Source organism: Folsomia candida, unplaced genomic scaffold (genome assembly GCF_002217175.1).
Source record: "Folsomia candida strain VU population unplaced genomic scaffold, ASM221717v1 Fcan01_Sc001, whole genome shotgun sequence".
Taxonomy (NCBI): Eukaryota; Metazoa; Arthropoda; class Collembola; order Entomobryomorpha; family Isotomidae; genus Folsomia; species Folsomia candida.
This window is the reverse complement of record NW_019091193.1, coordinates 1,874,354-1,899,916: the sequence shown is the minus strand read 5'-3', so window position 1 is coordinate 1,899,916 and position 25,563 is coordinate 1,874,354. Positions and strand designations below refer to the sequence as shown.

Here is a 25,563-nt window from a genome sequence, read left to right as displayed (position 1 = left end):
AAATTGTAATTATCGTTGAAGAATTTAAAGTATTAGGGGACTATAATTTTAAGATTTGGAAAATTTAGAGCATTTTCTTCTAATTTGAAAACTAATTAATTAAAAAGTGAGTGTCAAAGTTATGAAATTCCTAGATTACATGAGCTGAGCACGACATGGCGAGATCGTTCTGCACGGCTACTTACTAAAGAATGAGGATAGAAGCACTTTGCCCGTGTATTTGTTAAAATCTGATCTCAGTCAATGATTGGGTGTCGGAATTCTCCAGTCTTTGTGATTGTGTAATCCCATATTCAGGATCAGCTTAATATGAGTATTAACGTAGCAAAAGTGAGTTGGACGTGGACTTTTGTACTTTTGACGTCTCTTGATTAATGCCTGGTTGCATTATGTATAAGCGCAGAAAAATCCAGGAACTACCAAATTAACTAAGGTTTCTCAAATTCATTGAAATTTGCTTTACCTCTCAAGTACCAGTACCGATAAGGCTTCAATTTCGTAATTAATCAGCCGATGTGGTGACAATATAACTTCAATTGCATACCTAACATAACATGTACATAACTAAGACCTTGAGCATGCCCATTTTTCGTAGAAATGCATAGTCAATTTTATGTCATCCACTTAAAATGTTGATTGCAACAGTTTTCCTTGAAATTTAGCACAACGTGACGTGAATGATAAACATATAAAGATAAGCAACTCAATTCAATTTATTATATAGCAACTCATTGTCATTGGTAAGAAATTCAATGAATTCGTGGTCAAAATTCATAATTGGAAAGTGCCGTGCGCATTATCTCAGCATGCATACTGGAAATTTCTCAGTATTTATTCTCTGCATCATGGCTACTCAAGTGTTTCTCGTTGTAGATAGCTTGTCAACCAATTTAGTTTTCAGCATATGCATCAGCACAGCTTAAATTTGATCTCAGCGTAGTATAAAACTCACTCCACCACCCATTTCTGGACACTGTTTTAAAGCTTAAGCCATCTCGAACGTTACAATTCAGTCAATAAAAATATAACCGCTAAAAAACCATTATTTTGAGGAAGCTTACATTATTACAAATTTGCTATCATGATAATCAAATTTAGTCTTAGAAACGCGTTTCTACTTTGTTTAGTCGGATTTGGGGTAACCTTACCGATGGAATACGATGAATTTTCGGTGAGAAATTAAACTTGGATCTTGAAAATAATTTATATTAAATTATTTAATTTATATTATACTCGTTTATATTAAATATATAAACGATTATAAGCAATAGACGTATGTATTTAAGACCGAACTGGTACAATAATGTAGTATATTATTTGACAAAGGTTGCATGGTATGCTATGAAAATCGGGCAAGTTTACCGAGAAGGGGACGAGTGTATTCCTGGGGAAAGATGTGGTAAGTACAACAATTCTTTTTATAGCTGCTGTAGTAACCCCGATTTATCTACTGCGAGCCTTCGTTTCTCATTTGTATTATTTAGAAGTATACAAGAATAAAATTGCCGGAAATATTAATAATAAAGTACAAGTGGTCGACTAACAAATTTTAGGAATTACTTAGGATTTAAAAAATTATCACGTTGCTATAGCCCTAGGACTTAGGGGGTGTGATGTTCTTGAAAAACGAAACGCAGCATACCTTTTAGCAGTAAATATTTCTCAACCCACAATATGAAACAGTTATGACTGGCAATAAAGAAACACGGAATCACTTTACACATAAAATTTTGTGATTCTGATAGGATTATTATTTATTCTGATTCTTATACATAGGTAGTGGAAGTCTGGCTACTAAACTGCATAAAACATAAAATTAAAAAAAATGAACCATTCGAACTGCAGCCTAACATAATTCATTTGTAAATTAACTTATAATTTGGGAAAAAATAACAATAAGTCAACACTCAGCCCCTATTATTCAACTGCTATATTTTATTGTGCTAGTTTATCGGACTTGATTACAAATCAACTAATTAATATGATCTATTTCATAGACGACCTTTGTGCTGGAGAGTCCGACGCGTGTAACCCGTTCTTCGAGGAAGTTTTGTGCTATCTTCGCGTTGGGAGGTGTGACATGCCACGGCCGGAAGTAAAAGATGTAGTCGTGGTCATTGGAAAAAGTGGTGCTGGGAAAAGCACGTTTGTTCAATTCTTTGCCAATAGCACCAATACATTAAAGAGCTATTGTCTTTTTGGACAATGTTGGGTGGACGATGACTCATCAAACATTGGCGGCGGTATCATTTCCAAAACGTTCCTTCCAAATATGGTAGTCCATGATGATGCAACGCCTTTCTTCGATATGCCAGGGTTTGACGATTCAAGAAACGAGAGCATCGAAATTGCAAATTCATTCTTCGTCCAAGAAGCAATCAAACCCAGCGAGAAGGTTAAAATTATAATACTAACGCTCGATCGTTACTTCGAGTCTAGTAACCGTGTTGACTTTCTAGATTTGTTGAAATACACTTCGGTATTTGTTAAAGAACCTCTTAAGTTTACTGGATCCATTAGCCTAATCGTAAATCGAGTTCCCTACGCCGACACATATGAGGACGTATTAGGACGTGCCGTCTTCTATATACAAAATGTTATGACAGATTTTGACGATGTGGCGTTTGACGATGAATTAAGACCGAATGCCCTTAACATTATGAACGAACTCGTCAAAACAGAGACAGTTGGAGGTTACGATCCAATAAATATCGGCATATTTAGAAGTCCTACTTCATCAATGGGAAATGCGACTTTGCTTAAGGAAGATCCAGTTTTCCAAGAGAATATGGCACATCTAAATAACTTGATCTCTGGCGTATCAGTCTTCAAACCGACAATCGATGGTGATTTCGGTCTTCCGGTATCAAGTGAGGCAAAACTTCTGCTTGATCATATTGCTACACAAGTTTCGGCAGATATTGTAAATGAAATTGTTTTGTTTGCAAATGCTGTACTGACTCATGTGATTGAAACTTTTACGGCCGTGTCGCAAAACAGGCCGGTTGACCTCCCAGAACTTGAGATCATGGTTAGAGGCATATTAACTGCAGATTACTCCTTTGCTGACACTCCCGACGAGTCGGCATCATTTTACATAAATGAAACAATTGAAGCAATAAATTCATTCGGAAATGGTTTTGTTACTGATACACAAAAAAATCTATTAGATTTCTCGTCATTTTTACAATTTGTTGAAGATTTAAAGGGGCCTATTAATATTCAACCAAAGCTATGGGTCCTGCCGCTACAGGGTTTAGTTGCAAATATCACTACTGCACTAAATGATACGGTCTCCAGTGAGCTTATTGATATCGTTTTTCTGTCGGCCAGGGGCCAAGCAGAGTCAACCGCAACTAAAATTATGGATGATCTTAAGTCACTCGATACCATAGAAGCTAAGGTTGATAGGTCAGTAATAATTGACCGTGACATTACAGCATGTACAGACGGATTAGAGCCTCTACTCCGCACTAGCACATTTACCGCGACTTTTGACTATTTGTCCCGAAAGTATTCAGCTTTATTTACAACTGGTTGTAGCGATTGTGTTTCAATTGATGGGGTAAAAGCTGTTGAGATATTGTTGCTCCTTAATGATTTCCAGTGGCGTTCGTTGGACTGGATGGGAAATCACAGATCAATGCTAGTTGTGCCTGTTGTTCGTGGGACAACTATCAATTATTTTTTAAGCAACCTGTACAAAGATTTAGTCAAAGAGAAAGTTCAGAGTGAAAGGGCAGAAAGCTTGCATTATTGGTGGAGTATTGGAAAAGATTTAAACAATTATCAAATCTTTATGGAATTTTTTGTTAAGGCAACAAGTCTTGATTTTCTTTCGACAAATCCTTATCAACAAAATTCAACAATACTTCACACAATGTTGATTAATGACCAAGGTGCACTTGCTCGAATGCATTCTCTGCTAAGGTTTACACTTGGAAATCATGCAGTAAGTAGTTCGGCCGATTTTGATGTTATAATTTCCGGAAATTTCTTATCGCTTTCAAATATTTATGATCTTACACGAGATGAATCTTCTGTAGCTATAATTGCAATGGACAAATTTTATCTGGACCGTGTCCTCGATCGCAAAGGTTCTGATGTGGCCATAATAGCTCCACAAATATGGGTAAAACAGGAGGCGAGTATTATTTTAAACGGGCAGGATGGTGATTCTATTCTCGACAATCACGGCCGAGGTGGTGTCCCAAGTAGGCAGGGATTTGCTGGAAAGAACGCTGGTACACTCTATATGGTACATCAGAATATAACCGGTGAAATACGACTGCAAGCACAAGGAGGAAAAGGTGGCAAGGGCGGGCCAGGGGCAAACGGGGTGGCTTCGCCTGACAGTACAGCGAAGAGCTTTTCTGTTGATAGTGACGACTGTGCGGCGTGGAGTGGTGGGCGAATTCGTATTCGTGTATATCCTAATACCTGTAACAGTGGGGAATGCTGTGATTGCCATGCTGGCGATGATGGAGTTCAAGTAGTAATTGATGGCCACCCCGGTGTCCAAGGGGGTCGAGGTCAAGATGGAGGAAAAGGTGGCGTTAGTGGACTAGCTGGTGCGGGGTTAATTATTAAGGTTGATAATATAGGAACAGATACAATCCTTGGAAATATTGGCAATGGTGGGGATGGAGGAGCTGGGGGAAGTGGGGGCAGAGGTGGCAAATTTGGCAATAACCTTAGAGTTACGGTGGATGATGTTACTGGTGGGGCGGGTAAGAAATGTGCGGAATATAGTAGATCCTATGAGATAGTTGAAAGATGGGGACCTAACGGGCTGAATGGGAACACTGGCCTAACTGGCGATAGGTCTGGGAGAAAGGAAATTAATCTTGATAAGTACCGAGGATGCATTGGTTCATTCTTAAGTTCTATTGAACCCCTCAAACAGAATGAGTTTACAAAGGAAAAGACCGTTGAATTCTTGACACATTTCAACAATCATGCTAGCATTCCAAAATCTGCATAAGAACTGTGGGCTTACTTTCTACACAAAAATTTCACAATTATTTCAATTTAGTTATTAATTTAGTGAATATACTGATATATGAACTATATATTTAAATTCTATTCTATATTTATTAATATTTACTTGAAATTTAAGTGTCAAAAATATTCAGTTATAATGTACAAAAAAATCACGATTTATTAATGTTTATTTATGTTAATAATTTATTTTTTGTCATTATATGTATGAGAAAATAAAGGAGCATTGTTCAATTGTCATTAAAAACTAAACTAAACTAGGTAAACTAAATTACACCCGTGATCCAGATGTCCTGTTTTTAGATTTCACTGTACCACTAAAATTAATCTTTTTAGAATTCAATGCAGGCATAGTGACCACACGTGTGATAGATTATTCTATCGACTAGAGTAATCTAAAAAATAAATATTAACTTGTCCAGGGCTGGAATCTGATTGCGTAGTACATGTAAAAACACTCATGCATTGCTCATGACGATTAAATAGCTGTGTTAACCGTTCAAACAACAAGGTGATCTAATATGCATGAAAATGAAACAGTGTATGTCTTCCACCTTATGCTCTTCGATTTTAACCAAATTACTGTCAATCGATCGCAAATTGAAGAATATGAAATTCCCAAAACACATGATCTGCAATATTGACTTGATAAAAAGTAAATATAACCTGAATTTGGCATAGTTTACTTAATTCATATGTACATATACATATCATGATCCAGAGTCGAGTAATAAATGTAGCTCTGAGTGGGAATTTTTGCTCTTTTCATCAATAACTCGAGTGGAAATTAAAAATTCGCCAAGTCTACTTGCTCATCTTTTCTACATTCCGTGGCAATGATCGACGCAAAATTTCAACAAAACCGGTTAATAAATGGCCGACGAATCGACTTAGGTATGTCATTTTTTTGGGGTGGGGTAAATACATACTTACAATGGAGACGCAAACCATGTTCAGCCCAGATTACTTTTTAAGCATGTTCGTTTGAAAGACCAACTGTTTTGAAAGAACAATTGGTGCGGCACTTGAGCAGATGCGCATGTTTCTAAATAGTTTGTGACAGATAACCATAGGTGGTCAAAAAATAATCTTGGCTGAATATGGTTTGTGTCTACTTTGTTATTAACTTTTTTCATTGTTAGGTATTTGCCTCACTAACGATAATCAATACATGTACTTACTGAAACTCTCATTTCTGAATTTTATGTACTAGGTAGTTTTAATTTTGGATGGACTAAAATTATAGCTGGACTGGTTTACAAAGTTTAGTGCATTTACTTACAAATTTAATTCCCCATTCCTCAATAAAAATGGAGTACAATTCTCAAAAATATTTATGTACATATATGTAAATGAGCTTCATGCACGAAAATGTATCAGTTTTAACTTTAATCTGTTTAAAAGTATGACGCGATAATTAATTCCAATTGACTCAACTGTCAGCCTTTAATCTTTAAAAACAACAGTTAATTGAAGAAAAGCTACAAAAATTTACAAAAAAAACTTTCATATCCTTATTTTAATATTGAAAATTTCATCATTTTACCCATTCCCGATACATTTTAGTTCAAGCTCAAGGCCCAAGTAATTATATGTATCGGTACTTATTTACGTTTAATATAGAAAATGTATTATTATAATCCTGGGTGTACATAAGTGGACAATAGTCTGGTGGGCATTGCATAAGCCCCAGGTAACTTAGTTCGATGCGATTCGTACCGAGTCAATAAATCGAGCCTGCCGCTGAATGCGGTCATCTGCAAACGTGATACATATTTTACATGCAATGTAGGAATGAAAACATGTCTGCAACATTTTTTGTGGAACTTGAGCATCCCTTCATGTACATCTTGTATTAAATGTACTCCGGCCTCATAAGATATATAGTCACATGTATGCTATATTATGTATCTCTATGCATATATGTCACAACATTTCTAAGCTTTAACTTGATTCTATGACGCAAAAATCAATTTCAATTGAATCAACTGCCAGTCTTTACACTGTTAAAAACATGTCACCCTTCTGGAAAGTAAATGCATCCCCAATTCTAAATACATAAAGTAAACTATACTAAATCCGTTAGCTTCATGAAGAGTAAAATTTACTCCGGATTTAGATAATATAGTTTACTGAATTTCTAATTTAGAGTGCATTTAACTTTTCAAAAGGGTGACGTTATTTTTAAGAGTGTATTATGCTAAATAAAAGTTAATTAAAGAACAACTACACACAAACAGACAACTTGAAACTACATGTTTCAGTGTCAATTTATTTGATACTATTGCAAGATTTCATTACTTCTTCCATCACAAACAAATTTTTAGTCCAAGCTCAAGGCCAAAATAATTTAATGTTGTACATACATATTTACATACTATGTATTACATACTCTCCATTCGCACACAGTTGAACTTTTACAGAAATTGAGAATTCTGATAAACTACGCCACTATCAATCTCAAAGTCCCCCGTCAGTAAGATTTAGTGGAATTTGAGACTGACAGTGCCGTAGTTTCTTAGAATTATCAAGTTCTGTAAACGTTCAACTATATGCGAATAGAGAGTAGTTTAGTTTTTATTCTCATGTTTTAACTGGGGTTTGTCATGTCTCGTTGTTCTACATAAATGGAACAAATCGAATCCATCTCATAGTCAGTCGATTAATACACTCGCTAAATGTAACATGATTCCAAAAACTGTCCTAATTTTCGCAATTTATTTCGCCCATAGCGTATGTGGCGACAGTGTCACCCTTTCTCAAGGTGTGGTCAAAGGTTTCCAAGCAAAATCACGGTCATCCAAAGACTATTATGGATTTAAGGGGATACCCTTTGGCAAAGTGGAGAAGAGATTTGATGTAAAAATACAATACAAAAATGCGGCGATAAGTATTTATCAATTTGTAATATACATATTTTTATTCCAGATTCCCAAACCTGCCGGAAATTGGAGTGGAATTTTTGACGCCACTTTGGATTATCCAGGGTGCATGGATGTCGGTATTTTTCCGTTTTCTCATGGTGCCGAAGATTGTTTAAAATTAGATGTTTACACACCAAAGGTGGTAATTTTCTTAAAAACGATTAACCTTTCAAGTACATAGATACATTTAATTGTAAAAAATTAATAAATTCACATATTGGCTTAGATTACAGCATCTGAGAAAATGCCAGTTCTCGTGTGGATTTACGGAGGTGGGTTCTTCTTTGGAAGCACGAAGGAATACGGCCCAGAATATTTCATGGATGAGGACGTAATTAATTTATTGCTTAATTGATAGATTTTACCTTATTTCAAGCTACATCGGGATTGTGTAGCGAATTATATAAAAAAATCAAGCAAAAAATTAAGAATCACATGGCCTTTATTATTCCGTTGAATAGTCGTTGTCTGAAGAAAATTATTGACGGCAAAGTTCAATTTTTTAGTACATTTTCTCGCATTTTCCTCGGGCGGACGTGCGAACTTTGACCCACAATATTTTTCTTCAGAGGGGGCATGATAAATCGAAATGATAAGGGCCATGTGGTAGTGATTCCTAATTTTTGGCTTGATTTTTTGCTATAACTCGCTACACAATATAGCGTATAGGATTTACCGTAAGAAACTTTACTTAAAAAATAGGTCGTCCTCGTCCTAATAAACTACAGGTTGGGCCCCTTAGGATTTTTGAATGCCGGGATAGCCTCCGCCCGAGGGAACCAAGGCCTTAAAGATCAAGTCTTAGGACTCAAATGGATCCAGGAAAATATCGAAAACTTTGGCGGAAATAAGGACAAGGTCACAATCTTCGGCGAGAGTGCGGGCGCCATGTCGGTCTCCCTTCACGTAACCAGTCCCATGGCGAAAGGACTTTTTCACTCGGTGATCTCCCAGTCCGGCACGGCTCTCCAATCCTTCATCGCAGCAAATTGGGAGCGGGGTGTGGACCAAGCAGTGAAATTGGCGCAGGATAATGATTGTCCAACAAGCCATAAGGAATACATGGTGGAATGTTTGCAGCGAATTGATCCCATCCATTTAGGCTTTACCAGTATCGGAATGGACGATTATGGCTTACGCCCAGACACTGGGCTTACAATGCCAAGCTTAGAAACTTATTCGGATGGGGTTGATGACCCCAACGTGTACCTTAAAGAAAATCCTTTGGACCTCCTTAAGTCTGGGAGGTTTAACCAAGTTCCCGTAATTATGGGTCTGATTGGATGGGAGTCTTATGCCGCTGCTTCATTAGGTATTTATGTATTCACTATTAAGTAATAATACGTTGGGGACCAATCGTCACCCGCGGAGTATCATAGCACAGTAATTTAGGTATTGATTAAAGGGACGTTTTGTGACCAACGGAAAATACGCATATATGTACCAAACAGACGTGATGTCACCATTTAAAATTTACTGCGTTCACTCAAAAGAATCCTACATTTAGATAATAAAAATGTTCAATTTTTCTAATAACGACATAATATCTGTTTGGTACATACATGAGTTTTCGATTTACCCGTTGGTGACATCTTCTTACTCATTACCCAAAAATAGAGCACTTGTACCAGTTGTACCTCCTCCCGTGACGATTTGTCTCCAAGTTATTATTTAGAGTGTGCGATAATTCTTACATTTAAAAATTTTTTTAGTTATTAAATCCCACCGTAACACCAATAAGCTTGACGCTCAATGGGGTCGAATTGGATTGAGGTTGATGGAACTTTCCCACCAAGCTGAGGACCCATCCGAGGCAATGGTTTCAATCAAAAAGAAATTTTTTTCAAATAATGCGATCACAAATGAGAGTTTGTGGGAGTTGGAACACGTGACGAGTGAAAGGCAGTGGACCCACCCATTTCGAGTTCAGGCTGAATTGCTTTCCCATCATGTGCCGGTTTACCTCTACAATTTCACAAGAACGGTGCCATACAAACCGTCGGGTTTGGATATTCCCATGTTCAATTTTCTTGTTGAAGGTATGGGAATGTTCATAGAATACGTGCATAACGTAAATTAGTGATGTTTTATCCCACGTATCGGGTTACACCTCCTTTTTAACATCTGTCGGAAGTTTACGTGTAACGCAAGAGGCCGGTTACCCCTTCCCCCTCCCCTTGCGTTAGGGGAGATCCATAAATTATGTCACGCAAAAAAGCCCTTTTTTAGGACCCCCCTTCCCTGTTGTCACGCCTTTGTCACGCTCGTCGTGACCCCTCCCCCCCCATCTTGTCACGTCACGCCTGAAAATCAGAATTTTTCCGATACCTAGCAAGAATAACATGCATATTCGTATAAAATGGGGCGCGTAGTAAATATTGCGTAATATCAGGACTCACAAGGGAATCTTTTGTGCTGTGTCACCTGGGTTTTTTCACAAATTAACTTTATTTTGCCGAATTTCATGAAGCCACGCCTTTTTCATAGAAGATGTAGTGCAAATAGCGGTTGAAGCGAAATATTTCTTCAATAACTGAGTGAAACCCGTGTAATTTTACAGGATAGGAACAATTCTTACCTCTATTTATACTCATATCACACCTTTTGATGGAGTGAAAAGTCATAGCGTTATAGATTTGTAAATAACAACCTTTTCCAAAATTCCCGTTAATTTTGTATTATTTTTAGATTTCAAAAGTTCCAAATAAGTTTTTCAACCACCAAATTTTTCATTTATTGCTATACATTTTTTTAATTGTTAAAATTTTTTAATCATGCAGCTGTCTTCAATTAGTACACATTTTTGAAACTATGACTATGGTTCTTTCGGACGAATTTTTTAAATTGTGCAAATTTTTGGAGATTTAGTAATGTTTATTAATTTTTGAATGAATATCTGCAAAATTATGATTTTTTGAAATTATGCAAACTTTATACTTTATGGCATCATGAATTTTAATTTTTTTTAAAATTTACAAACAATCTATATTATTGTGGATATTGTGCAAATTATTTGAAGGCTTGAACAAAATTTAGAAACTTGGTTTAGAAATTTTGGATGCATTTGATATTCGGCTGGAGAAATATTTTTCTTAGTGAGGCAAATACCTAGCAACAAAAAATTACTAAGTATGCATTTACCCCACCCAAAAAAAGTGACTTTGCAGGATATCTCGGTCATTTCCCAACCGATTTTGATGAAATTTTGCACCGATCATTGTTAACCAATTTCAAGACGATTATCGAATCTCCTTTTTGAATTTTTGATTTTTACCCGAGTTATGGGCAAAAATGTGCTCTTAAAAACACATTTTCATTTATTATTGATCACTGGAGCATCTAAGAAAGGATTCAAACCCCACGTCTTGTAGAGTATTTTTTCCGTAAATTTTGCGCTATGGATGATCAAAATCGGTTAAGAAATCGTGCCGTTATTCAATATAGAAACTTGCAATTTTTGCAGCAACATAACATTAATGTCGTTGACAACAAATGCTATGTTCACGCTAATTTTGAGGAATTTGTGTTTATCATGTAAATAACTCAATAACAAGTATTAAATCAACAAGGTCCCAAAAAGTGCGAAATCTTAGTGAGGCCGTGCACAACTACTAAATAAAATTTTATTTCAAAATTTTTGCATCACCGCTCTCGGTACTTCGATATTTCTTCTTGTTGAGAGCGGTGATATAAAAATTTTGTAACCAAATTTTATTTAGTAGTTGTGCACGGCCTCACTAAGATTTCCCACTTTTTGGGACCTTGTTTATTAAATAATTGCGAAACTCTAGTTTGGTCATAGTCGAACAATTAAAATTTGAGTTAAAGTTTGCATTGAGTTAGGCCTAGAAAACGTGATGTCACGGATCATCCGAACCCCCCCTCCCCATATGTCACACTTTGTCACGGATGCTTGGCACCCCTCCCCCCCCCATCCTCAGTGTGACATAATTTATGGATCGCCCCTTGCATGGACGTTCCGTATATACATCAATGGTTAACGTACATATGTATCTATCTGTACGACTCGTTATCATATCATCATCGTACATTTTTAATCATTTCCCTCGGAATTTACTTAGAAGTTTATGACGACAAATTTATAGTTGCCGATGGGTTCCAAGGTTTCTTAATACTTCTTCAGCTTAAGGCATACTAGATCAAAAACTGCTGTACAAAAAATAATGCTGTACAAATTTGTCGTCCAGAATTTTAAAATAAATTCCCACAGTCGAGAAATGATTTAAAATGTACTGATTTTGGCAATGAGTTATCGATGCTTCAGAGTTTGAGGAATTTTACTTTTTAAAATCTCAAAAAATTGGAATTTTATATCTGTAGATGGCGCCACTACAAAAAAACCGTCGCATGCGGAGGACCTTCCATACGTGTTTAAACTTGGGGATATTTATTCCATGATGCTCCCAAATATTTCGGCGCATGAAGAGGAAGTGAATGTTTCCAAGGATATGGTTAAGACATGGGTGAATTTTGCTAGGGAGAGGTAAGATGAGATTGAAATTCGTACCAGTAATGCAAGGATTGAATTTAAATAGATTTTTATAAATTTTATAGAAATTTGAAAACTTCTCCATGGTCGAATTGGGAGCCGATAAGTAGTGAAAATTTTTATGGGTCGAAATATTTTGAGATTGGAGACGCCCTTGATGTGAAACAGGTTCCGGAAGAGTGGAAAGAACTTGATGAGTTTTGGGAGGGTTTGAAGTTAAAGGAAATGGGAGGTAAGTGGACTTCTTAAGTTCAGAATATTATGCAAAAAGGTTCCAAATAATTATAAAATGTCGATAAAACCAATGAAAGCTTTCGATCGTGCTAATTATAAATCTGTAAATTTTACAAAATTGGGATAAACAAATAGAACAAATAGTTACAAATTATTAAAAATAATAAAACTCGCTTCTAGAAATTATAGTTTATTTTATTGTAGAAATATGTAATAAATTAGAAGAAAGGAAATAAGACAATTGGAAATATAAATAAATACAGACACACAGAATTATGTAGAAATACTATGTAGCACTACAGGAATCAATTAATTCGTTTAATTTAAATCAAATTTCAATATGTGTATAATTTTAAAGTCCGCATCACCACATTAATTAATTAATAAAAACCCATATACCTTACGTAATATGCTTATATGTGTACTAAAATTTTAAAATATTTTTCTCGCCCAACCGACGTCTGTCCAAATATGCTGGTCTTTTTCCATGCAACGCGACCACCCAGCCCATTATCGGCTTCAGCGTTACTTCATCCTCCTCCACGGAGTGCCCCATATATCCCGCATGCACGGTGCCCTCGTACTCTCCACCCTCGAGATCAACCGCATTATCATCCTTAATTCTAAGCGGAAACATGACACGATTCTCTACTTCCATCACACTCTTTAAGTCAATCTTATTCCAAGGACTAGTGAGCTCTTTAGGATAAAACATTCTTAACAAGCGATCCTGTTCCCCGGGTCCCCCTGCTACGGCTTCAGTCACCTTGTCCTTCTCAATGGTGCAACGATCCTTGTACCTTAAATTCGTGGAGCGTTTACCAATCCATTCGCCATTCTGGTTAAACGGGGAAAAAACAGTTATCCATCCATCCACAAAGTCCTCGGAGGTACACCTTCCCGAGTACGCACCATGGAGAACGATTCCATCCCAAAATTCGTGATCAACTTGCCCCGTCGTTTTCACTTTAATAAATTGGTCCAAAACTAGGCCAAATTGTGAGCTCCACTCTTTCATCAAACTTGCACCCTCAAGGTCAAAATTTGGCAATTTATCGATCCTTTCTCGTATCTCAATCCAATCTTCCCGCCTACCTAGCAGGGTAATTTGCGGGATTCCGCACGAAGCACGTGCAAAATTATAGGTGAAATATTTCTGCACCGTGGCCAGGAGAATGATTCCCGAGGTGACGATATCGTTTCGTGTGGTGGTCGTAAAATTGGGCAGGATCCACAAAGATAAGTTGGCATTCACGTTTTCCTCTACAAGGTCAACCATTTGGTCAATCATGTCATCGAACGGGACAAGATCTACGAATGGAAGGGTATAGTTCACCCAGAGCTCTTTCTTTTCTTCGGAGAAGGATACGAATAAATGTCGCAGGGCGGCCGAGTTCTTGTTGACATAGTGTGAAAATTGGGTCAGGATGGCGAGCCAAACGTCGTCCGGGCGAAGGACGAGGTTGTGATGGTTTTTATAGGCGGAGTAAACCGTGTGCAGAAGGGACGCTGGGGACCCGTCAAGGAATTTAGATGACAGATTTGAAATATTTAGATCGGTTCCTTGCAGGAACAGGGTGGTGTTGGATACCTACATATTTATGAAATTTGAAGTTATCATGAAAACGAATTTATAAGTTGTGATGATTTTAAGTACGGCATTTCTTAACCTCATTTTGACCAAATCGTCGTATTTAATAGACAAATATGTGACATAATGGTCAGTATTATATGTTATACATATAATGTACGTGTATGTATCAAGAAGTTTTTACCACATGACGACTGACCCTGGAGTACATAATACGCCATATCAAAAAAAATGTGCACAGCATAGATTTCTTAAAATTTCTGAAAACTAGGAACATTTTTTTTTATTTTGTGGAAAACTCTACGGTAAAAAGGTGATTTATATAGGTATTTTTCTTCACAAATTTTGGAAATTTTTTCTGTACCAACCAATGCTAAAAAGTGAATTTTTCGTATTTTTCGTAAAAACTGGAATTTGACACTGGACTAAAAACATTTCGTCATTTAGATATAGGAAACCAGAGAAACTTAAGCGGTTGTCAAGTGTCAGATGTAGTGGATGAAACAAACATCGCACGCAAGAGGGATTGTTTTCGAGAATTATGGTCACTCTGAGGTTTAGTAGGGATTTTATATACTCGCCGATTCAAAGTTAGGCTACCAGGACACCAGGTACACTATATTACCTGTAGAGCTAAAGCGCGATAAAAAAACTCTTGTCATCGTCGTTTGGGTTTGAATTTGCCACTTTTTCTGCACCCAGCAATCGAAATAGCCGCAATGTGACACTGGCTGGATTTATGAGAGACACATTGCTTATTTTTTCTAGGATGGGGGCAGCTTGAGATACAGTTTCTTCTGGTTCACTTATCGTCGTCGTCGTCGGAACTTCAATTGGTGGGGAAGGCGTAGAAGCTTCACTTTTACGAGAACATCCACAACATTGGGAACATTGGAGTAGGAGTGCGCACAAAATTATGCAAAAAACTGTCTCAAGTTTCACCATTTTCATAAAGAGTGTGTAATTATTCTCAATTCAAGCGAAGTGTGGTCAAAGGAATATTTATAATTGCTATGCAGATATTAAAGTGTTTGGAAATTATGTGATTATGTATCTATGTATTTATGAGGAGCTGAAAATGAAACTGCTAGTCTTGACAGTTTTGCATACGATGTTAATACCAGGAAAAATGAGGATGAACTCTTACAACTTTTTTGTCTCAGATTTGTTGATGATTACACTGCCTTCATCTTATTACTGAGAAATGAATACGGATATTGTTGCAACTTTAGTTGGACAAGCATCGTGTTGTATATATTTATGTATAGGTGGAACAGGTTATTTCTTCAGTTCATGCACACTATTTTTCCGAGAAATACACAGCAAATTGTATGTATGCAGATTTTGCTAATGTTTAAAAGTACATCTATCAATCAATCAAGCATGTTTGGCAACTAACTTTTGTTATGCATTTAGTCGTAAATTTAAATTATTTATTTGTTGCGATATTCCAAACCTTGCTATCGTCCCTGTAACAGTATAAATATGTACATTACATAGGTAAATACAGAATATAATATTGCATAAATGTTATGACTAAAATTTCTGAGAAATAATCAGATTTCACTTTAAAGAAACTACTAGAATTTTTGTTTCATGCTGTCTGACCTGACAATAGATTTATGTCCATAACTATAAAAACTGTATATATTTATTCGTATACCGCCTTGTCGTTCATCCATATAATTATTTAAGCACTTGCATAAATATATGTAAATATAAATTTCCAATTATTTATCCCCGCCCAACTGAAGGCTGTCCAAATAAGGTGGCCGTTTCCCATGCAACGCGATCACCCAGCCCATTATCGGCTTCAGCGTTACTTGATCCTCTTCCACGGAATGTCCCATATATCCCGCATGCACGGTCCCTTCATACTCCCGATCCTTTTCATCGGCTACATTGTCGTCAGTAATTTTAAGCGGAAACTTGACCTGGCCATCGATTGTCGTCAATTCCTCAAAATGAATAGTGTTCCAAGGACTGCTTAAAACTTTGTTATATTCTTTGTAAACTTGTTCTCGGAAATTTTGTTTTTTACTCTTATTTTTCTTGCGTCCGTTTCGGCCCAACATGCTCCTTGTCGCCTTGTCGTCATCCTTAATTTCACAATAATCCTTATACCGTCCACCATTATAATTTTTCCCAATCCAAATCCCATCTCTGTTGAAGGGGGCAAAAACAGTGATCCATCCATCCACAAAGTCATTGGCGGTACATACCGCCCAATATCGGCCATGTTGGACGATACCTTCCCAAAATTCGTGATCAACTTGCCCCGTCGTTTTAACTTTGATGAACTGGTCCAAAACTAGGCCCAATTGTGAGCTCCACTTTTCCATCAGATTTTCCCCTTTGATTTCAAAATTTGGCAGTTTATCGATCCGTTCTCGAATGTCGATCCAATCTTCCCGCCTTCCAAGAAGCGTAAGTTGCGGAATTCCGCACGCGCTGAGCCATAAATTGTACTCGAAATAATTCTGCACCGTGGCCAGAAGAATGCTTCCCGAGGTGACCATGTCGTTTCGCGTGGTGGTCGTAAAATTAGGGAGTATCCACAAGGACAAGTTGGCGTTCACGTTTTTCTCGACAAGGTCAACCATTTTGTCAATCATGTCATCGAAAGGGACGATAGCTACGGAAGGCATGTTGGTATAATTGACCCAAAGCTTTTTCTTCCCATCAAACGTGACGAATAAATGCCGAAGTTCTTCCGAGTGCTTGTTGACGTAATATGAGAATTGGGTCAGGATGGCGAGCCAAACGTCGTCCGGACGAAGGACGAGGTTGTGATGGTTTTTGTAGGCGGAGTAGACCGTGTGCAGAAGGGAGGGTGGGGACCCATCCAGGAATTTTGATGAGGGGTTTGTAATATTGAAATCGGTTCCTTGCAGGAAAAGTGTGGTGTTTGATACCTGTTTAGAAAAATTCCAAGTTTTATAAAAAAAGATCAATTTTTAAAACGAATAAATCAATTTTAGCTTCATACATTTGATCAAAGACTTTGCAGATTTTATCTTGTAAAATATCTAGAAATCAGGAATATAATTACCTCACGGGCTAATGCTCGATAAAAGAACTTTTTAGATTTTCCATTATCGTCTGGGTTTGAATTTTCCACTTTTTCCGAACTGATGCCACGAAATAGACGCAATGTGACACTGTCTGGATTTGTAAGAGACACTTTGCTTATTTTTTCTAGGATGGGGGTCGCCTCAGATACAATTTCTTCTGGTTCACTGGTCGTTTGCACGTCAAGTATTGGTGGAGAGGTGGGTTTTTTATTTTTACGGGAACATTTACAATGGGGTGTAAATTGGAGGAGGAAAATGCACAAAACCATGCACGTTGTAGTGTCAAAATTTAGCAGAGTTTTCATGGTTTACGTCTTCACAATTCAATCGAAATTTGGATAAGGAAATAATGCATTTTACATTTGGGATCGATTGCTAGCTGATAAATTGACTGTGAAAAGCAGAAAATGGAACTGGCAGATTTAACAGTTTTGCATATGTACATTATTCGTAATAGCAAAGACTTATGTGTTGATGAACTGTTATTAATTTTTGCCTTGTAGATCTTATAAAGTTGATGATTACGCTGCCTTCCACTGCTTTACATATATAATACTCTGAAATGAACCCGGGTACATGCATGCAAAATAGTTGGACAGGGATCTTTTTGCACGCAATGGCCCAGGCAAAAAAATCAGGTTTAGTTGCTCACTACGCTTCTATGATAGTAGTTGGTTGATTTTCCGAGAAATATACTGTAAATTTTGCAGTATTTAAGTACTTAGTAATGATTATGTATGTAAAATAAAAGCACATCAATCAATCAAATTTGACAACTTGATTTTATTATTTACCGAACTCAATTTCGGTCGGTCAGCAAGCAAAATCAGAGTAATGGTACAGACATACGTACATATGTACATACCGTATTGTACTACAGTGAACATTCAGACTCGCGAAACATCGACGCACAGAGATGCCCGGATAATGGACTTCACAAAATCGTGCTCATCTCATCATCTCTTTTACACACGTATAAAAATGATACATAAATATACGTATGTATCATCCATGTAAATACTTAACTGCATTAATCAACTTTTATCATGCGATAATTTCAATTTGAGGATGAAGAGATTTCATATCCTGAGCCTATTTACTTCAATTTCAGAATTGAAAAAAAATTGTGTGATGTCATCCATATGTACATATGCATGCAAATTACTTATAATTTCAGAGTACACTCTGAAATATTTGTTTTGAAATATTTGAAATTATTTTGTCACTCTTATCACTTATCAAAAACTTGCAAAGCCTTAATTTTGCAGGTTTTTACCAGTTAAGGTACAATTTGAATGACAATTTTAATTAATTCTTCACAATGACTAAATTATTTAGATACCCATCATATTTGTGCAGATTCTTAACTTCGCAATGTTACACGACACGGTTTAATCAATTCATTTATAAAGTTGCTCATTAATAATTATGTCCACCGTGTTGCAAGTGAAGGTTGTCTTGAGCACTGACTGGTTTGGTGTCCGCTTATCAGCACGTAAATAGAATATGTGTCAACATTTTGCATGATTTCATCATTTAGCACTGGAACATTTTGCAAATATCAGTAAGAAAAACTATTTCCAGTCCGATTATAATCTTCGCCTCTTAAACACTTAATAAATTCGTCAAAATTAACATATTTATTTTTACCATGCAACCCTTTACTGTTTTCGGGATGTGGAAAAACTTCAATTTCCAACTCGTTCAGGAAACCCATTTTTCCCAAGTGCTGCTATTTTTGAAAGAAACTTTTTACAAGGATGAACCCATAAAAGGTATCATGGGAAACATGACGAAGGACAGGGTGACTGATCTCGACAATCGAATCCTGCCACGATTAAAGGACGGAAAAACTTTTATGGCGGTGGACCAGGAGAGTGGAAAGGTTAGTTTTGCATGCAATGGAAAATTACGTACACTGTTAAAAAATCTGGTAACCTCACATAAACACTGTACTGGTATAAACTTGGTAATAACTTTATACCAGACTGGTGTAGCTTTCTGTGAATGATAAACAAGTTTTCCATTACCACAACATTTCTGAAGCGTAATGCTCGTTATTGTCATGCCGATGGAGTCACTCATGTACATATCTATGTATTCCGCTCGGTAATGATTTAATACCAGTTTTCTACAAGTATAGATTACTTTAGTCCTCTTGTAATTAACTGATAATTTATAGTCCACCACTCACATAATGAAGGCATATTCATTATCCTTTCGCATCCTTAGAATTTTTCGCACCGTAAAATAAGTTATGACGGTTACGGAGATTCTGTCATCGAAAATCACGTTACGAAGATCATGATTTGTACGAAGCTTGACCCCTCGTTTTAATGATACGGAGGAATAATTAATACCTTGGTGAAATAATTTTATGCATTTAGATCGCTGGTGTCATGATAATTGCTGCCTGCCCAAAAGATAAGGATTGGAATTTACCCCCAGCCCTGTCCCCCATGACGAGTAAGGTGACCCCTTTCCTTGTCGAGCTGGAGGGCTCGGTCGATATGTACAACCGATACGGGGTCGACACCTACGCAGATATATTTATTCTCAGTGTTTCCCAAGATTTTACTGGCCATGGGTTAGGAACTGAATTACTCCGCAGAGCGATTAGTTGGATAAGCGAGATGGGTTATCAAGTTGTGCAAGCGGCATTTACGAACCCTGCGTCGCGCCGGATTGGAGAAAAGTTTGGATTTGTGGAGGTCTCTCGAAGATATTTGGTCGACGCGAAGGATGACAAAGGAAATAAAACTATGCCAAATGCGGATAAAGATCAATAGGCTACGGCGACAGTGCTAGATTTAAGACATCGTTGTTAGAATGGCAATAAAGAACTTGAATGAGCGTGGTTTAACAATTCATTAAAGTAGTGCAACACCACCGACAAACGCAAATATGTACATATGTACATACACACGAACATAATTATTGTCAGGTCACCTACAGAAAGTCATATACACATATTTATTACATACATGCGATTGATGTAATCAAGTATTGGTCGCAATTGTATGGAGATAAGTATATATATATATATATGTACATACGCATCTACATACGTACATACCTATATATCTGGTACATAAATATGTGAATAATATCAAAGACTAGCAGCAATATAATACTCATTGTGACGTAGGTATGTACGAGTACGACACCCACCCCTTGGTTACAATCGTTGCAAGGGTTTATTTAATTTGTTACAAATTAGGGTTTAAATTAATTACACAAACATTCATATATAAATTCACATTGCAACAGTAAATAAATGATCCTTATTCAAACGTGTTGTAAATTAGTCGTGTACATCAGTGCTAATTTTAACTACTAAACTTTACTACAAGCCTCAATTACAATTTTTTAAATTATCTTCCTACGCATATTTAATCTGATAGATATAAAAATTATCAAAATTCAGCTAAAACTTCACTCCGAATCGTGCCCAGTAATTTCCACCGTGTCGCCTCTCTTCGCCCTGGGGAGCCTTTCTTTCTTCTCGGTCGTCACTCCCAATCCATGCGACACTTTCAGATGCTGATTTAACATTGTCTTGAGCACGAAGCCACTTCCACACTCTTCACAAACGAAGGGTCTCTCACCCGTGTGGGCGGAACGAATGTGACCCTCCAGATAAGACTTACGTGGATAGGCTTTTCCGCAATGGGGGCACTTGTGAGGCGTGGGGATCACAAAGTTGGTATGGATTCGCTTCACGTGCTCATTCATTTGGCTCCTCGTTTTGAACGCTTTCTCGCAATGGGAGCAGGAGAAGGGGCGCTCGTTCGAGTGTGACCTCAAATGTACCCTTAGCGACGGTTCCCGCAGGAAACAAGCGTCGCAAACCTGTAAAAGTATAAGTCATTAAATTAGTTGAAAAATACGAATTAAATGTGGCGTTATTAAAGCAAAATAATTGTGCCACACAATTAACAACTAAATATTTAATATGCAATTAATTTGTGGAATCTTACATCACATTTGAACGGCTTAATCCCCGTGTGGGTCTGCTTGTGACGATTTAAGTTTGATTGTGCGTAAAACACAGCCCCACTAAAGAATAAATTAATGTTGTAATTAATTAAAATTATATTATAATTCTCCATATTTCAAACATTTTTTTACCACTCATCGCAAACGACCGGGTCCGCGCCGTGTACTTTGACCTGATGTACTTGAAGAGCAGCCTTACCCACCACCGTTTCCCCACAAGTTTCACAACTAACTTGCATTTTCCCCTCGTGCCTGGCAATATGGGTTTGGAGGTCGACACGAAGATAAAACCCTTTACCGCAGAGGTGACAAATGTGTTGGTTTTTGGTGTGAACCCGGCTGATGTGGCGCTCCAGGGTTATCTTGTCGCGAAACGGGACCTCGCAGTGGGGACATTTCAACGGCATTTCGTTCGTGTGGGAGCGCATATGTCTGGAAAAATTGTAAATATGTAAATACTTATGTATCTCCAAGATTTCCATGAAAATCATCACCTTGCAAAGTTATGCCTGGTAACACATTTTTTTCCGCATTGGTTACATTGAAATCTTTTTTCATGCGTGGCCACGTGTATCTTGAGCCGTTCCTCGTTTTCACATCTGTGGTCGCACACGTCGCAGATGAACGGTTTGATTTCATCCAGCTCATGAAGTTTCACATGTCTCTCATAATTTTGTTCGAGTGCGAAACTCTTATCACATTTTGCGCAAGAATATTTCTTATCTCCGTTTTCATGTCTCAAGAGCATGTGTTCTGCTAGTCGAATTGGTCGCATAAACTTTCTGGCGCAGATGGGACATTGGTAAGGGGAGATATTATCGTGCGCTAGCTTCAAGTGGGCGTCCTTCTCGTTTCTGGTGGGGAACGTTTCATCACAAATCGGACAAGGGATCGCGGAATGAGCCAGTCCTAAGTGACGAGTAAGGGCGAAAGAGACGGGGTATGTAGCGGGACAAAAGGTGCATTTGTAGGGGCGTGGTTTTTTGGGTTTTTTAATGGGGGCGAGCCTTTCGAGGGAAACTTTGAGGATTTTCTTAACTTCGATGGGAGGAGGAAGAACAGGCTTCTTGACTCGAGTGGAGGATCGTATCCGTTCGAGGACTGGTCGAGGCTCGCGTTTTATACGTTTCGGGTTCACTTCCGGGGCGGGGACCGATTTCCTTTTTGTAGAGCTGCAAATTAATAAAGTATGCATATTGATTTCTAAATACAACAAATTAACAAATCGCAGCTTTTCTTTCGCCAATATGTCGCCAAATCGCCAAGAAGTGACGACATGATTATTTGTATTACCGGGATGATGATGACGATTTCTTTTTAATTAACTTTCGACCCTCTTTCTTTGATCTTTTTTGCGAAGATGGAGTTATGCAAAAGTCTGAATCATCATCTTCGTGGTCACCAATAAGTGGATCATTATTGTCCTCTTCTGAGTGAGCAGGTTCGTAATTATAGTCGTCGTAGAATTGGTCGCCGTCGCCAAGATCAATTTCATGTTCTTCTTTCACCAGAAACACATTCTGTACAAGATTATCGGGATGGTGGTCGATAATCTCTGCTAATTTTATAAACATACGTATTTAAAATTATGCAAATTTTAATTACCCAAATGTAACGATATTAATCTCACCTGCACCATGCGTCACTCGTAGTATAAAATTCCTAATTTCCATTATTCTGTCCCCACTACCATCCAGCAAAGGAGGCGAAGAAATCGAAATTGTTTCCTTAATTTGCACAATTTTCCGTTCGACTTGACCCTCCAGGATGGAAATTTGTTTGCGAATCTCCTCTACTTCACCGAAAACTGGATAACAGTCCTGACAGAATCCACATACCTCATCGTCATCAAACTGACCATGATAAGAAGAAGTTGGAGCTAACAATTCGCATAATGTGGCGATTTTTATTTTCCTTTTGTATTTTTCCCCATCACTTTGTTCTCCCGTGTCGGCGACGACTCGTTGTAAACAGAGGAGGCACAAATTGCTCGCCATGTCGAATCTAAAAGGGCAAAAAAAATATATTACTGATATATTTCTGAAAATTGGAATGGAAATACAAATTATATCGGTATTCATATATTTTCTAACTTGTAAATTATTCAGATCAATTAATATGTACAAAATAGCGTACCGTTGTTCAACTATGTTATCTTGGTGGGTGGTTACCTTGGTGGTGGTTATCTTGATGCACAAAGTCACGAACCCAAAACCAAATTTATTTCGAAAACTACCCAATTTCAAATTTTATTTGTTAGTTATTAGAGTGAAGGAAATAAAAACTGTCCAGATGATGAGACATCGAGTTCGTGCCAAGCGAACGTCTCTCATCTCAACATGAGACGAACGCGTTCGTCTCATGTTGAGATGAGAATGAGAGTCTCATCATGAGACTGTACCTGTAATCTAAACCATACAGAAAAGTCTTAAAAATCATGAACCTTCACTCTCATAGGCGCAGCCACGGCTTAGGGCCCCTTAGGCCTGGGTTGGCATTGCTCAAATGTCAATGCAAATGCCCACCCTCAAATATTCTGATGTTCTTCTAGGTTTTTATAAGCTTTTGTAACTGTTCGACGGCTATAATTCGCAAGCATTTTTACCCGTTCACATTTTTTTTCATTCAGTTTTTAAATTTCCAAACAAATACTTTACAGTTTTCCGGAATGTACCACCTAATAAAATAATTAAGCAAATTTTGATTCTGGAAAGAGAAAATTACTGGCGTTGACAACAATAATTCCTGAACAATGAATTAGTTATTTGCATAATATGATATATGAAATCATGTATGTAATGCTACTGAGGGTTTTCACGACCTTCGTAACTGTGGATTCGTAAAAAAATATTCGTAAATTTACGTCATTTACGACGGGTTGACGTGAAAGACCCTTCGTAAAAAATATTTCGCAAAAATTATTTTTAATTTTTCCTTGCCTAATATCATCGGTAACTATGGTGTTCGAAATATCATGATTTTTTATGCTTACAAAATTTTTTTACGAAAGAAAAAGATGCCTCAACCTTGCGTATATTTACGAAGCTTCGTAAGCATGGAATTTTCGTAGATGTCGTAAATTTACGCTATTTACGACAGTTACGAAGGTGACGTGAAAACCCTCATTATCATCTAACAATTGTCCACAGTATGTGTCAGAGGTATGTATTTTCGGATCGTTGAAAGGAAAGACAGAGTGACGACGACTTTTGTGCAAAGTGAAAATAAGAGTGTCAATTTATTACGCAGAGGTTTTTGCTTTTATACATGAATGTACTTAATGCTAAAGGTTTCTACCTGAAAACTAATGTCTGGACAATCTACCTGGAAAAAGGCATGAGCAGGAAATGGCCTCAATTTAAGTAATAAAATCTTGTCCAGTCAAAATTCAAAACATCAAATTCAAAGAAAAGTTATTGCTGGAAAATCATAAAGACATAACAAATTTCCATGACCTAAATAGAACTTTCTAGAATGTCATAAAATTAGACAAAAGCATTTTTTATCCTAAAAACTATTTTCAACAGTATGTATGTTAAAAAATTTCAGGATGTTTAAAAAACCTTCTATAGTTAGAATACTACGTATCCTAGCATACAAGTACCTAGTGTTCTCAATGGGCTTCGGGTTGGCCCGGACCTGTCCGAAATCCGACGGTTCGGTCCCGGATTGGGCCATCCGCAAAATCCGGACCGAAAGTTTCGGTCTAGTTTCGGATCAGCTTTTCAAGGACCGGACCGGACCGCCGGTTTTCGGTCCGAATATTTTGGCGCGCAAGAAAATTTGAATACTTCGACCTCGAATATTTAAATTTTTTCTGCCCAACAGACTGTTGAATCCGGTCGAGTGATCCAATATAATTGAAACACGTTTAGTTTGCCCATATGATGGTTGGGAGGGATCAGGGAAGCTCACTGATTGCCCAGCGGGTTTGAGGTCCAGATACGTCCTGAGGGCATCATTCCATTTTGCTCGCGTGTAGAGATAGGCCCGATCCTTAGAGGTATGTGTAACCGCCTCCAATAAATGTTTCAGACTGAATCGGTCGACCCTGTCGCGCACTGCAGCTCCTTGCACAATCGACGACCGTGTCATCGTCTGAGAGGAGTTTGAAAGCTGGGAAGGCAGCTTGTTGCCAGAGTTGACGATCATTGTCACACTTGCCCCAATTGTCGCGCCGACGACACCAAAGCTTGATGCAGCGACCACTAATCTGGACATTTTCATCCG

At 37.6% G+C, this 25,563-nt stretch overlaps 6 protein-coding genes across 10 annotated transcripts; 3 read left to right on the top strand and 3 right to left on the bottom strand.

Moving 5' to 3' along the window:
- Window positions 1–899: 899 nt before the first annotated feature.
- On the top strand, window positions 900–5,253 carry LOC118434168. The gene is made up of 3 exons (XM_035847009.1): window positions 900–1,171; window positions 1,327–1,399; window positions 1,998–5,253. The coding sequence occupies exons 1-3, from the start codon at window positions 1,082–1,084 to the stop codon at window positions 4,982–4,984; spliced, it is 3,150 nt and encodes a 1,049-aa protein (XP_035702902.1). The 5' UTR covers window positions 900–1,081; the 3' UTR covers window positions 4,985–5,253.
- Window positions 5,254–7,453: 2,200 nt separating this feature from the next.
- On the top strand, window positions 7,454–13,079 carry LOC110842398 (carboxylesterase 5A). 2 transcript variants are annotated; one of them, XM_035846464.1, is made up of 7 exons: window positions 7,454–7,860; window positions 7,930–8,067; window positions 8,152–8,256; window positions 8,628–9,237; window positions 9,638–9,964; window positions 12,267–12,429; window positions 12,501–13,079. In XM_035846464.1, exons 1-7 carry the CDS (start codon window positions 7,687–7,689, stop codon window positions 12,682–12,684), a joined length of 1,701 nt encoding a protein of 566 aa, XP_035702357.1. In that variant the 5' UTR covers window positions 7,454–7,686; the 3' UTR covers window positions 12,685–13,079. The 2 variants fall into 2 exon arrangements, with proteins under 2 accessions (XP_035702357.1, XP_021943829.2); XM_022088137.2 differs by having other exon boundaries at window positions 7,455–7,860; window positions 7,930–8,064.
- LOC118433942 lies at window positions 13,066–15,265 on the bottom strand. The gene is made up of 2 exons (XM_035846465.1): window positions 14,886–15,265; window positions 13,066–14,260 (listed from the first exon to the last, which is right to left on the bottom strand). The coding sequence occupies exon 2, from the start codon at window positions 13,958–13,960 to the stop codon at window positions 13,094–13,096; it is 867 nt and encodes a 288-aa protein (XP_035702358.1). The 5' UTR covers window positions 13,961–14,260; window positions 14,886–15,265; the 3' UTR covers window positions 13,066–13,093.
- A 406-nt stretch (window positions 15,266–15,671) lies between these two features.
- On the bottom strand, window positions 15,672–17,947 carry LOC118434041. Its single transcript, XM_035846721.1, has 2 exons — window positions 17,313–17,947; window positions 15,672–17,175 (listed from the first exon to the last, which is right to left on the bottom strand). The coding sequence occupies exons 1-2, from the start codon at window positions 17,637–17,639 to the stop codon at window positions 15,991–15,993; spliced, it is 1,512 nt and encodes a 503-aa protein (XP_035702614.1). The 5' UTR covers window positions 17,640–17,947; the 3' UTR covers window positions 15,672–15,990.
- Window positions 17,948–18,774: 827 nt separating this feature from the next.
- Window positions 18,775–20,205, top strand: LOC110863290. Of its 2 annotated transcripts, XM_022112559.2 has the most exons (3): window positions 18,775–18,898; window positions 19,043–19,219; window positions 19,722–20,205. In XM_022112559.2, exons 2-3 carry the CDS (start codon window positions 19,115–19,117, stop codon window positions 20,121–20,123), a joined length of 507 nt encoding a protein of 168 aa, XP_021968251.1. In that variant the 5' UTR covers window positions 18,775–18,898; window positions 19,043–19,114; the 3' UTR covers window positions 20,124–20,205. The 2 variants fall into 2 exon arrangements, with proteins under 2 accessions (XP_021968251.1, XP_021968250.1); XM_022112558.2 differs by lacking the exon at window positions 18,775–18,898 and having other exon boundaries at window positions 18,907–19,219.
- A 263-nt stretch (window positions 20,206–20,468) lies between these two features.
- Window positions 20,469–23,669, bottom strand: LOC110863289 (gastrula zinc finger protein XlCGF58.1). Of its 3 annotated transcripts, none has more exons than XM_035858960.1 (7): window positions 23,470–23,669; window positions 22,964–23,337; window positions 22,627–22,891; window positions 21,828–22,505; window positions 21,466–21,765; window positions 21,315–21,393; window positions 20,469–21,186 (listed from the first exon to the last, which is right to left on the bottom strand). In XM_035858960.1, exons 2-7 carry the CDS (start codon window positions 23,328–23,330, stop codon window positions 20,770–20,772), a joined length of 2,106 nt encoding a protein of 701 aa, XP_035714853.1. In that variant the 5' UTR covers window positions 23,331–23,337; window positions 23,470–23,669; the 3' UTR covers window positions 20,469–20,769. The 3 variants fall into 3 exon arrangements, with proteins under 3 accessions (XP_035714853.1, XP_021968248.1, XP_035714859.1); XM_022112556.2 differs by having other exon boundaries at window positions 22,627–22,888; XM_035858966.1 differs by having other exon boundaries at window positions 23,505–23,669.
- Between the last annotated feature and the right edge of the window lie 1,894 nt (window positions 23,670–25,563).

Coding starts and splice junctions, on each gene's coding strand:
- LOC118433942 (XM_035846465.1), bottom strand. CDS start 13,960: ATGATTGACCAAATGGTTGACCTTGTAGAGGAAAACGTGAATGCCAAC.
- LOC110842398 (XM_035846464.1), top strand. CDS start 7,687: ATGATTCCAAAAACTGTCCTAATTTTCGCAATTTATTTCGCCCATAGC. Junction 8,257..8,627: donor AATATTTCATGGATGAGGAC/GTAATTAATTTA, acceptor CTTAAAAAATAG/GTCGTCCTCGTCCTAATAAA. Junction 9,238..9,637: donor TTATGCCGCTGCTTCATTAG/GTATTTATGTAT, acceptor AAATTTTTTTAG/TTATTAAATCCCACCGTAAC.
- LOC118434041 (XM_035846721.1), bottom strand. CDS start 17,639: ATGAAAACTCTGCTAAATTTTGACACTACAACGTGCATGGTTTTGTGC. Junction 17,176..17,312: donor ATCGAGCATTAGCCCGTGAG/GTAATTATATTC, acceptor TTTTCTAAACAG/GTATCAAACACCACACTTTT.
- LOC110863290 (XM_022112558.2), top strand. CDS start 18,986: ATGCAACCCTTTACTGTTTTCGGGATGTGGAAAAACTTCAATTTCCAA. Junction 19,220..19,721: donor TGGACCAGGAGAGTGGAAAG/GTTAGTTTTGCA, acceptor TTATGCATTTAG/ATCGCTGGTGTCATGATAAT.
- LOC110863289 (XM_035858960.1), bottom strand. CDS start 23,330: ATGGCGAGCAATTTGTGCCTCCTCTGTTTACAACGAGTCGTCGCCGAC. Junction 22,506..22,626: donor AAATCGTCATCATCATCCCG/GTAATACAAATA, acceptor ATTAATTTGCAG/CTCTACAAAAAGGAAATCGG. Junction 21,766..21,827: donor ACCAGGCATAACTTTGCAAG/GTGATGATTTTC, acceptor CAATTTTTCCAG/ACATATGCGCTCCCACACGA.
- LOC118434168 (XM_035847009.1), top strand. CDS start 1,082: ATGATAATCAAATTTAGTCTTAGAAACGCGTTTCTACTTTGTTTAGTC. Junction 1,172..1,326: donor TGGAATACGATGAATTTTCG/GTGAGAAATTAA, acceptor TATTTGACAAAG/GTTGCATGGTATGCTATGAA. Junction 1,400..1,997: donor TATTCCTGGGGAAAGATGTG/GTAAGTACAACA, acceptor TCTATTTCATAG/ACGACCTTTGTGCTGGAGAG.